This window comes from Nothoprocta perdicaria, unplaced genomic scaffold (genome assembly GCF_003342845.1).
Source record: "Nothoprocta perdicaria isolate Ctin4 unplaced genomic scaffold, notPer1 scaffold_244, whole genome shotgun sequence".
Taxonomy (NCBI): domain Eukaryota; kingdom Metazoa; phylum Chordata; class Aves; order Tinamiformes; family Tinamidae; genus Nothoprocta; species Nothoprocta perdicaria.
Window position 1 is genome coordinate 658188 of NW_020455471.1, and position 12122 is coordinate 670309.

At 48.3% G+C, this 12122-nt stretch overlaps 1 protein-coding gene across 1 annotated transcript; it reads right to left on the reverse strand.

Moving 5' to 3' along the window:
• Nucleotides 1–608: 608 nt before the first annotated feature.
• Nucleotides 609–4161, reverse strand: LGALS1 (galectin 1). Its single transcript, XM_026039892.1, has 4 exons — nucleotides 4050–4161; nucleotides 2637–2716; nucleotides 1182–1353; nucleotides 609–796 (listed from the first exon to the last, which is right to left on the reverse strand). The coding sequence occupies exons 1-4, from the start codon at nucleotides 4056–4058 to the stop codon at nucleotides 653–655; spliced, it is 405 nt and encodes a 134-aa protein (XP_025895677.1). The 5' UTR covers nucleotides 4059–4161; the 3' UTR covers nucleotides 609–652.
• Between the last annotated feature and the right edge of the window lie 7961 nt (nucleotides 4162–12122).

Below are 12122 nucleotides of genomic sequence, written 5' to 3' on the forward strand. Positions count from 1 at the left end.
ATGCATTCCTGCTGTTCAAACCCCTGGAAGTGGGTAGAAGGAAAACCTCCCTAGGCTCTGGAGGGAATAGGCTAGACAGATGGAACAGATTGAGACCAGACTCCTCAAACTCACAGCCAGACATGACATATGGCCTGTGACCCAACTGTTTTGGGGGCTTCTGCACTTATTGGGAGCAGAGCTGCTCTGCTTAAAGAGGGAGAGACTTCACCAATTCCCTTTCCTCAGGCAGGMAGGTATAGCAGGTTAAGCCTCAAAAGGAATAGTTTTACCCAAGAAACRTCTACTCTGTCCTAGTCAGGGACTATTGATTATGTACAGTCTCTTCCCCATTTTCCAACTTTCTTCTTACTGTCTGGGTTAGCTTATTTACCTTCCAAGGCAGAAGAGACTCTGCCACTCCCAGCCTTACCTACTACTTCCATGAGTTTTGGGGCCAAGACTGAGTTTAACCACTCAGTCTGATCTTACTGGGTCAACCCCCCCACATACAGCATCCCACCAAAGTTGGTATCCCTCTGCCCCCAGAGTAGCCAACCAGTGTAGACAAATGACACAAATTAACTTCTTAGATCAGGTAGACCAAACATTTAATGATTGTCATCTGATTTTTTTTTTTTTTTTTTGTTAAAAGAAGGGACACGGGAAGAAACTATTCCCAGCTGATGGACTGGAGTGCAAAATCTCCTTGTGCATCAAAGTAGTCAAAGACCTGGAGACCAAGCCGGTTGGGAAACGTGAACTGGTGGCCTGGCAGGTGGACTGTCACGTCAGTTGGGTTGATGGCAAAAGAGATCTGCAAGACAAGTGGAAGAGTCTGAGAAAGCGTCTGCCAGGACACCCTGCAAGCCTTTCCCCTCAGTGTTGCTGTGCAACCCTCCACTTTGCAGTGTGAATGYACTCGCAGCTTAATCAGCTCTGCAACAGCAGTATTACTGCTGTCTCCCAAGCGACACCAGTTGCCTGCCTCAGTTCAATGGGAACATTATCTTGAGATAAATGGAACTTGCACCTGTTCACTTACTAACTACTGCCCAAAGCCTAGAGTGATGGCACTGGACAAGTAGAAATCATCTACATACCATACAAATAGTCCAGAGCCAGCTCCTACAATCGGGTCTCCCATGCCAAATACCCTCCCTTTATTCAGGCATGTACAGCAAGTACATTCCAGGCCTCACCTCTATAGGAGCTCCCTTCTGGAAAGGGAAGACAGTCTCCCTGTGCTCTGTGCCCCACTGTTCCACATTCTTTGAGTTGCACACGATTGTGTTCACATCACCGTGAGCATCAAAGCGCGGGTTGAAGTGAAGCCCCAGGTGGGATGAGTCCTTTCCCAGGTTCATCACAAAGCTGCAAAGAAAGAGGAGATGATGGTAGCATCTTGTCCATTACCGTGAATGCTTCTGGGTCCACTTGCTCAGGTCCAAATGTCAGCACCTGGAGAGAACTTACAAGAAAGCTCTGTAGTTTAGCAAAAAGAGTGCAAGTCAGTGGCACTTTACATCTCTGGAACAGATACTGCTTAATTTCCACAAAAAAAATAAAGACYTGGTGTCTAGATCGGAACAGGGAGGTATTCTGTACACCCAAAACAGTTTGAGTCATTTGTTTGCCACCAATTTCTCTTTCAGTCCCAAACAGTTAGCTGGTGCTACACCCTGCTTGACAGCTGCTGTCTTCCTCCACCCTGTAGGCAGCTGAACTAATTACCATCTTATTAACTATCCCAAGGTATCTGCAACTGCAGTGGGAGGGAACAGCTTCCCAACCCAGTGTCCACCTTGCCTCCAGGCTTCTTACCCAGATGAGAAAGTAAGAGAAAGCCCACAAGGCTTCACTCTGATGCTATCAAACTTCAAAGGCATTRAGAAGAGGTGGGACATGTTTCCTGGAAGGCTTCTGGTCCCAGAACATCAGCTACATACTCCACTTAACCTGCAAAAGGGCCCACCACTGTACAAGAGCTCAGGGATGCTGCAGAAGTGTCCCCAGGGTGGGGGGACAACAATTAGTCCCTGCAGAAGGAGCCCTCTTTTAAATACTAAACTGAATTATTGGTTCAGCACCTTTCCTGCTCCTCCTTTCCAAGCATCCAAGAATCACCTCTGTCAGGAGGAGGCAGACTTCAGCATCCTGACTTTTTGCCACTTACAGCTTTTTCTTTTGCACTGTTAGCAGGAGCTGTGACTCAGCATTCTTCCACACTGAGCCAGCATCTCCCGGCTGCCAGGGCCGTAATGTCCTTCTGTTCAGAGCAGCCAGACACTGCACCAGTGCCCCTGTTGCCGAGCCATCTCGGTGCAGGCAAGGATGCGGCTGAGTGGATGATGAAGCCAAATCTCAGTATAGACACAGCTTCCACTTCCTTCACCCTGTTCTAGGGAGGATGTGGCAGTTACCAGCGCATGTGGCTGGAGCATCACATCTGCTTTGGCTCAGCCGTTTGGCACGAGAGTGTGTCTGCAATATGCATTAAGCAATGACTCACTGGAAAGCACTGCTGGCGTTAACCCCTTCCAAAGCTGCACCTTCCCCGCACTCCCCACCCTCAGTAGGGATTCCCTCTGTCCCAAGCCAGAGGAAACAGCTCAGCATGATGCCTCAGCCATGTCCTGGCACACAGTATGCCTTACCTTTTGGCAGCTGGGGCAATTTTGCCCTTCACTGTGAGACGCTGGCCAGGCTTCAGACCCAAGTTGGTGCACACTGGTCCCTAAGGGACAGAGAGACGGAGATTATCTCGGTACCTTCTGGCTGGCTTGCTCTGACCTGGCATCTTCCTGCTGCCTTGCAGAGAAAGCGCATCAGACTGCTGGAGAGAGAGAGGCTCCCTTCCCCTAGGGCAGGGCAAAGGGARCACTCCAGAGACGTTATCCCAGGTGTATGGGGCATACATCTGTTTTCCCAGCTGTTCTCCTCACAGCTGTACTYCACTACTATGAGGCAAGAGCACCCTCAAGTTCCCAGCACAGCCACCCACCCTAACCCAGCACTTGCCAAACACACCTACAYGTCCTGTGGGTCTCGCATCTTCCAACACTAGTCTGGCTGGGCAGGGACAGAGCCTCCACTCCCCTACCCTTACTTTGATTTGAGCTCTAAGCCTTGCCCAGCACTTTAGGGTTTTTTTTGGGGGGGGGGGTCAGTCCAGCACATCCAGGGACATATTTTCCTGCTCCCTGCATACACCCTTCCACACCTCCTTTCTAGAAGGACTAAAATATCCTGGCAAGCCCATGAAGCTGGTCAGCCCTGGCTCCAGGCTTACTTTTCCTTCATACCTAGGGCTAGACCACAAGAATAAGAACTTCTCCCACTTTCCCCTACTCAATTCAGTAAATCACTTTGCACTCGAGACATTCCTTGGCTATCCCCCACCAGAATCTAGGTAAAATAAGTCAGTAGAACAAGTTCAAACACTCTTCAGATACAACTATTTCCCCAGCAATCCTTGATACTCACAGAACAATACTCTAAGAACATATTTTTCTCATGAGGGCAAGCAGCACTTTCTAAAAGCATATTTTCTTACGAGAGAGAGTGATAAGGACCAGATGACTCATGAAAACTTCAGCCAGAAAATGAGAAGTGAGTGGCAAGGCTGCCCATGAGAAGAAATGTTTGGAGAGTATTAAGTATTAGAGAAGCTATTTCCCCAGAGCACTGCTGCTGTAAAACAGGTTACCCCAGCTTGGAAACCAAGGACTCCTGCCTCCATATCTCCCCAAAGGTATCCTGCAGGGGAAAAAAAAACACCCTGCAGGGGAAAAAAAAACATATTCCTGTTGGAACAAGAAACAGCATCACCCTCCTATAGCAGATGCAGCAGAGAGCCGCAACAATAGGCATCTAGCTCTGGCAGACTCTCTGATATAGGGGTTGACGAGTGGACAGAGGACAGCACAAGCATCCTCACACTGAGCCAACACCTTCACCACACTCCTACTGCGTGGAGCCTCACATCCAGCAAAGCTGCTCCTGCAGACCCAGGGAAACCAACCCTCTTGCAGCCACACACTGCCCTCCCCATCGTGCGCTCTACTCACGCAAGACATGGTTCCACTCTTCAGGGTAATTCTCCTCTCTACCAAGATGCAGGAGACCCAAGCAAGTAGCTGAGGTGCCCCACCCTTGCCTTTAAATAGATGGAGAGCTGAGTTGTCCCAGCCCTTCTCCTCTCCCCCTGCCAATCAGGCAGAGGAAAGGGTAGGCTGTGGGAGGGAAGGGCCTCTTAGGCAGAGCTGTCTCCTCCCACCCTTCCCCTCCAGGATGCTAAGGCCAACCCTTCCAAGAAGGTTGCCAGCTACTCCAGGAGGAGATCCAGCTGTGTGTGGCCATGAAGCCAATGGAAAATAGTTTTACAATGAGTGTTTTACTGTCCAAGGCTTTTATCCCACATGGAAAATGGTCAGAAGGATTGAGATTTGGTGGGAAGGGTCTGAGAGGAGGACTGGGCTCTTCAGCTCTGCCTAAACCAGGAGCAGAAGTATCACTAAGTGCTTCAGAAACTACATGATCAAGGTGAAATCCCAGGGGCAGAAGGCTGACACTTGGTTCTGGAACTCCCAGCCATGCTATTAACTCTTGCTTAAGTCTCCAGAGACTGTGGAGCTGCAGATGCAGCCCTTACCACGAGCTGCCGTAGATACAGGAGCCGAAGTAGGAAAAATAGCCACAAGTTTGCCAACTCTGAGATGCCCTAAAAAAAAAAAAAAAAAAAAAAAAAAAAAGCAGTATAGCTTGGCCATGGGGCCGTATTGTAGGCAGCTGTCTTGGAGAGATGGGGAAGTATTACTCAGGAACGCTCAGCACCTACCTTTTGTATCTACCCCAGAAGGTTTGGAGAGTTGAGGAGCATAGGGTGCAGGGGGAGAGCAAAACACTATTACAATAAATCAATATAAACACTATTAGAGTAAATTGATATAAATCTGTTCTCTGCCTCTGCTTTGGGGAAAGTATGAATCAGGGTGAAAGGATTCCTCTGGAAAAAGTTAGCTAATTACAACATGGCTCAACTGTAATTATGCTGAAGGAGGAGGGAAAAAAAAATCAGGCAGAAGGCCAAGCCTGTGGTTTAAAGCTTTCCTTGTCTTGCATATTTGTTTCTAAATCACAAGACACTCTATGTTTTCCTGAAGAGGCCCAGAACTAAAATTYTCTGAAGCACTTTCTTCTTAGTTTCCTGAGGCCCATCAGTTTGCTTTGTGCTGAGGACATGGTACTCCCCATCTCTCCTACCTCCCTCAAGCATGACTATAGAGACTGTCATTGTCAAATGACAGCAGAGCTAGGAGGGAGACTCTTTTGTCTGTTGGAGTTGGGGAGGGAGGCTTCTGCCTTCTGCCAGATCATTAAGCCCGTTAATCACCTCATGGCACAAGGGGGCTGGAGTAAAAGCCAAAGTGGGTCTTCTCCATCTCTGAGGCTTGGCCCTCAAAGCCCATGGGCCTTCCTTGCTGTGACATGTCCTCTCTCTTCTTCCTGCCCTCCAGAAATCTCAGTGTTCTGCCTTTGAAACTTCCCCTTTTCTTCTACAGAAGATCCAGCTTCCTTCTGCTCAGAGATCATGAATGTGTGTGTGTATGTGATTAAATTAATTCCTTTCAAAAGAAAAATTCTGTGAGACTGGGCACATGGAGCCTCTGTGAAGGACCTCAGACATCCATCCAAGGAGATCTGCTACTCCTGGACACAAGGTCTAGCAGGTTGCAGGGAGCTTTATTATTGTCACAAACAGTGCCCTTAGCCATGGCAAACTCTTGGCCAGAAGGAGCCACAAGTGTGGAGCAGTGAGTAATATCAGTGGTGATATTACTTAAGTAATACCTGAGCCCTGGTTATGAGATTGAGGCAAGTGATGACTGCATCTGCACTTGCTTTCTCAAAACTGTCACTTCTAGGTAGGGCAGTGCCAGAAGAAAAGGATGTAGGAGATTCAGCTACCATTGCAGAGGCAGATGAACTTCCAAGTTACAGACAACACATGTGCAAGGCCAGAAATCACAAGAAAGAGGCACTCTACAAAGTATGCATTTTGCTAGGGATTAGGTATCATCCTCAGATGTTGACCCGAAGCATCTTCTCCACGTGCCTGCACTTTAGAGACAGCCTGGCTCCAAGACCAACTCACTGACCTCTTGCTAGCCTTTCCTTRCTCAACATCCTTGTCTTCTTGCTCCTCCTTGGAGGATGCAAATTGCCCTTGTACGATAATCAATCACAGTCCTCAAAGAACTGCTGCTGGCTCTGGGGCCTGAATTCAAACCCTGATGCTGATTGYGATCTCTCATTCCTGTAGAAGGGACAGGACATCCCCATCCATTGACAGGGAGGACCATAACTTTATTTTTAGCTTTTCCTCTGGTGCCTCATTCTTGTTCCAGCACTCCCCTTGATTGTGAAAATGCCTGTGCTGATCTGCCCATGCTAACATGACAATTCCTTGAGTGTCAAGCTCTGGTTTTCCTCATGGTTTCTGCTGCCTCTGCCAACATCTATATGGCCCCRGTAATTCTGCTTACACTGGAATAGGAATCATGTTTCGGCATTGTGAATAGCTCTGATTTAGGCTTTGCCTTCTGGTCTGACGGGCAGTGGTATGCCCGGGCATACCTGGACCAAGACCCTGGGTGCTGAAGGGYAGAGTTCAGCTACTGCATACTAAGGGTTTTTTTGTTGTTGTTGGGTGTCTGTAGTCAGGATTGCTTGGCAGCAGTCAAAGAAATATCTCAGTCCAGCAAGTGTCTGAAGCAGAAGAAAAAATTGCCTCCAGTTTTTCTTGTGAGAAATGCCATGACAGACTTAGCATCTTGAGTCATGACTTTGGAGCACTGGGAAAGGGAACAAAGAGGCCTGGCTGAGAAGCCCGTGGATTACGTGAATAAGGTCCACCTGTATATACTGCTGCCAAGCTGGTAAGAGCCTGTTTAGGCTACAATTACTCCTCAGTGATTTGCAACACCTTTCCCCTGGGAGAGCCTCTTTGTACCTGTTCGGTGACTTTGTGTTRTGTGGGCTGTGCCATTTTAAATTCAGGATTAGATGCCCAAACCCTATCTCATGGATACACAGCCTCACAGCAGGAATGAGCCACAGCAGGATCTTGCAAGCTTTGTCTGCTGAGACATTTCCGACTACATCCAATTTCCTGGATTAAGAATTGTATTAAGGCTTCAGCTACTGCCAGATGCAGAATCTCTGGTTTCATTAAATCCATATGGAAATATGTTCCCCAGTGATGAAGATAATTCTGCAAATATTATCCAAGGGTACCTAGGCATGGTGATTTATCTGAGAAAGCCTGAAATTACAGCTCGGGGAAGTGGGAACAACTTTCATTCTTGCATATAACATAGGGATTTAAGTGTAAGAGATAATTTGAAGTACACATGGTGAGTTCCCTGCCTCATCCCAAATCTGTRCTCCCCACCTCTCCCCTGCACCCTCCAGCAGAATCCAAGGTTCCTGCTTTGCAGGTGCTCACCCATCACCTCCCCAGCTAGGAGGTCTTCCCTGTGCCCCTGAGCAAGGATCCAGCACAGGACCCTCACTGGCCATGTCCTGTTGTGCGTCCTCATCTTGGTGTCTGGACAGGCAGGAGGGATGGGGTGCTGGGTCGCTGCTGTGAGCAGCACTGCTTTGATCTGAGGACTGCTGAGTCTTGCTGCACTGCTGCTGATCAGTCAACCTTCCCCTGCAGGGTGTGAGAGCTGTGGGGAACCACCAGCTTACGTGGGTTAGCTCCCACGTAAGGCTCGAGCGATAAGTATGAGAACTCCTTTCCTGACGATGCTAAAAATACTGACAGTACAGCAAAAAAAAAAAAAAAAAAAAAAAAAAAAAAGCCTTCGATTAAGCTGGACATGAGTAATCCTGACTCTGAGGCCAGAGTGAGGGAGTTAGCAGATCTTTAAATCCCGCAACGTGATGACTAGGCTTCAGGCCATTTGCATTTTTATTGAAGAGCACTTGGCATGTGGCATCACAGCAAAGGCAAAGCAAGGCGAGGAGAGGTGGCCTGATGCTTTGGAAGAGCAGTTCTTGGTTTTGACATAAAGAAGTTCTTCCTATCGACATAGCCCAGTCTCAGGGGTTGCTGTACATAGAGAAGTTCCAATAGCTGCTAATGGAAATCAGTAAAAACTTTGGAACAGTCCAAACAATTACTGCTGATCCAGAGGGGGTCTACAGACTGGTGAAAGCTGGAAGCTGAACAGAATAAGATTTAAGTTCTGCTGTGGACAAWGTTGAGTTAGGGTCAAACTCACAGTTCGAAACAGCTCTTATTTCTCTGTTTTGAAAGAAAAGAGGGAAAATTAGATTTTGACCAGTGTGGTGAATTTCCTTTTACTTTTCTTTAAATAAATCAATTTGAGGAAATAGGTAGCAAGGGAAAGGCAGAAGCAAAAATAAACTGGGATGTAGCTTGTTTTGCACTGTTCAGGTTGTGTGGACACYACAGACAAAGCTTAAAACCTAACTTTTACCAAACGACATGTTTCAAAAGCAGAGCTACAAGCTCAGCAAATGCTGATTATAGAGGGGGAGACATTTACCGCCTGTCTGGACATTGGCTAATGACTCCCAGCGGGCCTGCAGCATAAGTGCAATGCAATCGCTGCAGGAAGGATATGGAATATTTTACTAGAATATTACCCTGTGAGCTGCTGATTCATGTTGAGAGTGCAAGAGGAGGGCAATGCCACCCCACATGCACTGCAGGGATGGTCAGATGTATCGGTACTGATGTACTGGAGTGCAAGAACTGCAGTCTGCCAACTGACTGTGGACACTGGCTCTCTGCTGCAGCTATATCCAAACCTTTCCTGCCATGTGCTGAGTCTATTTCAAGCCTAAAAACTACCTGTTGAGGCACACTACCTGTTTCAAGCTGTTGGATTGTTAATATAACTTTTGAGACTTGCCGGGCAGAGCTTTGTTTGCTGCACATAGTATGCAAATGGTTAGTGGATGCTGCGTTTGAACATGTTACGACAACGCAGACTCTGGTTTCTGCTTTTCCAAGAGGCTGTGTGGGGAAGAAGAATGTTCATGGATTTCAGGCACGTCCTTCTGTAACACCCTTGAGACTGAAACTCAGCTGCTTGCCATTTTTCAGTGAATGATATGTGTACAATCCAATCTGGAATGATAATCCTGGAGAAACAGATTCCTCTAAAGAGGTTTTACTGGCAAGGATGAGAAATGAGCCTGAAAATACTCTCTCCTTTGTGCATGTAAAGCGGTACCTATGCTGTGTGTTTATCTCAATGCATTGCAGAAACAGCATCAGAGCTTCTTGTGAGATCAGCAGGGAGCCTACAGCAAGCCAGGCCTTGATTTCACTTTTCTCACTGAGACACGCTCTATATGGACCATTTTATCAGCAAGTACTCACCTGCAAGTATTCTTCTGCAGCCAGCCTGTGAGCCAGTGCTAGGTACATGTTTCTCTGCTTGGAGAGCCTCCAAAATGCAACAGACCACAAGGTATCAACACAGCTGGGCTGAATCTAGGCCAGGAGAATGGAAAAGGCCAACCTGGCTATTCTGAGTGGAAAGGGGACCCTTGCAGATAGCAAGAGCTGGAGGAAAGAGGAGGCCCTTGCTTTTGGCCCAGGTGGGACCTTGCTGGTGGCTCACCACAAGATGCTCTTGTTTCCTGCAGGCCGGGTGATGCTTTTGATGTAACAGTGTTATGCTTGGCTACCCTAGCGAAGGGGCAGCTCCTAAGTGCCAAAAGCCTGCCTTGGAGTACAGACAGGATTGCCTTGCACAAACCTAGTCCTGCCCTACTGCGGGGTCCTGCCTGTGGCACAGCTCATCCTTCCTCAGCACAGCCCAGCAGAGGGGTATCCCGCACACAAGGGCAGCACCCCGAACCAACAGCCCAGAATTTGCCTCCATCTCATGACTGGGGGTCCTCTCCGAGTCCCCTTGGGGGGGTTGCATGTGCCATCCTTCAGTTCCTGTCCCAGGCGGCTAGGTGACACTGTGTCGTGTCAGAGAACTGCTGCCTTCCACCCTTGTTGGCAGGTGAAACAGCTCCCAGCTCATATATCATCCACCTGTTATCCCCAGAATCAGCCACAGAAGTGGAGGGTGTTTCTGCAGTTTCTCCCCTTCCCTTCCCTGAGGGCCAGTGCTCAGAGAAGGAGATTTACCATCTGGGGAGGGAAAGCACAGGGAGCTCCACTCTGATGCTACTGGAGTTCAAAGACAGTGGGAAACACTGGCACGTGTCATGCTCTTTAGTGCTGCTGGATTCCATCCCCTTGCAAGGGGGGSCAGGGCCTCCTTGGAGCCAGTGGGCACATGCCTGTTACTGCAGGGACAAGGCTGTGTTGTGTTGCTCTTTGGAGAGTTATTGCAGGAAGATATCTCCAAGGAAGCCTGCTGAAAACCCATCTCTGCCCCTCAAGACAGCAAACTCATCCGCTTATCACATACAGCACAAGGGCTCCTTCTTCCTCACCTCAAGTTTCTCCAGCTTTGTCTGCTCCCTGGGCTGAGAGCAGACTCCAAAACCTCTGCTTTCATTGCAGCTGGTCTTTGCCTGTCCACATAGTGGTTGAGAAGAGCTTATCTTGGATGCTCAGGCCAGACCAGGTCTCACATGTCTTCATGGCAAAAGACAGAAGCCACACTTTTGATCTCCTCAGATCCTTCTCCAGGAAGAGCCAGGCCAGGCCTGGAGCTTGAACAGTTCTATAGCAGCACCTGGCAGGGTGGTAGCATAGCTAGTGTCACTGGGACATGAGCTCACACTCTCCCACCACTGGCAGCACACATAACGCTTCCCTCTCTCTGCCAAGTTCCAAAGTTGGGCTCCTCAGCCTTTCCCAAACAAAAGACCATTTCTTTTCTTTTTGGAAGAAATCCATGGAGCAGCTCACATCCCAACAGAGCTGGGCGGTTTGGGAGAAGGGAGGGAAGCATGTTGACGCACTTAGGACTGAAGTAAACAACATGGTATTGTTCTTTGGGATGGTAGCATTGCTGTCATTTTGATGAATATCTAGGCTAAGCACTGACAAACTCCTGACTTTGGTCAGGGAGCAGATCTTGAAATGACAACTGGCTGCTTGGCTGTATGCACGAGTTTGGGATTTTCAACGCCTTTCTGGTGGGTCAACTTTTAGGATTTTACTAAGCATTGGTGACCCATGGGCTACTTGTTGAGTGATGTTTCAGTAGGGGCTACTTGTTGAGTGATATTTCAGTAGGAGTGGGGTCACTGGTGGGACAAAGGGTTGGTAGACACARTCTATTATTCTGCTTAGCTTCCTTGCATGAAGAACATTGAGGGAAGAAGATGGAAGTGCATGTGCCAGTGATTTGAGGGCAAGTGCTACTCACAACTTTAGGAGTGCTATTCTCTGCCAGAGAACAGACGGTGAGAGGGAGTCTGCTGGCCAACCAGGTCTTTGAGACATATCCTGTGCATCTCTTCTTGCTATAGTTAGTTCAGTCTCTGGGGCATAAAATGCCAAGACACCAAGGACAGTTGCCTCTGCAAGAGGCTCATCCCTCGAACTCTAGGTGTGCTGACCTTTCACACTTCCTCAAAGGCAAAGGCAACTGTGTAATTAATGTACCTAACTTGTCCCTTGGCAAAAGCAAAATGACTGGTTGCAAGGGAGTGTTGCTGTAAGGGAAGGGTGGAGAGCATTGCCCGAGGATGGGGGGAAAGCACTGGGCATATCCCTTTAGGCATGGCAAGACATGAGAGTCACAGCACTAGGGAGCACTGAGGAACTCTTGCAGAATTCCTGCATATACAGAGGGGTATTTACCCCTTTTTCCTTGGCTCCAAATAGTAACTAAGATTACCCAACAGGTTTACCAAACTTGCCTGACTTTTCCTGCTGCCCCAGATCCTGGGCCAGTGATAACATTTCAGAAATCACACTGAAATAGTTAATGTGGCGTCCCCTGAAACCCTCGCTCCAGAGGGTTTATTTATACTGATTCACTCACCCCACACATCCACTGCCTCACATGTTATGTGGGAATGACAACACTGTCCAATCCCACATCCCTGTTGATCTGAGGGGCCAAGCCCTGCCTTTATTTCCCCTGTCAGCTTGTACTGCCTTGCACGAAGAGGATGGGAGT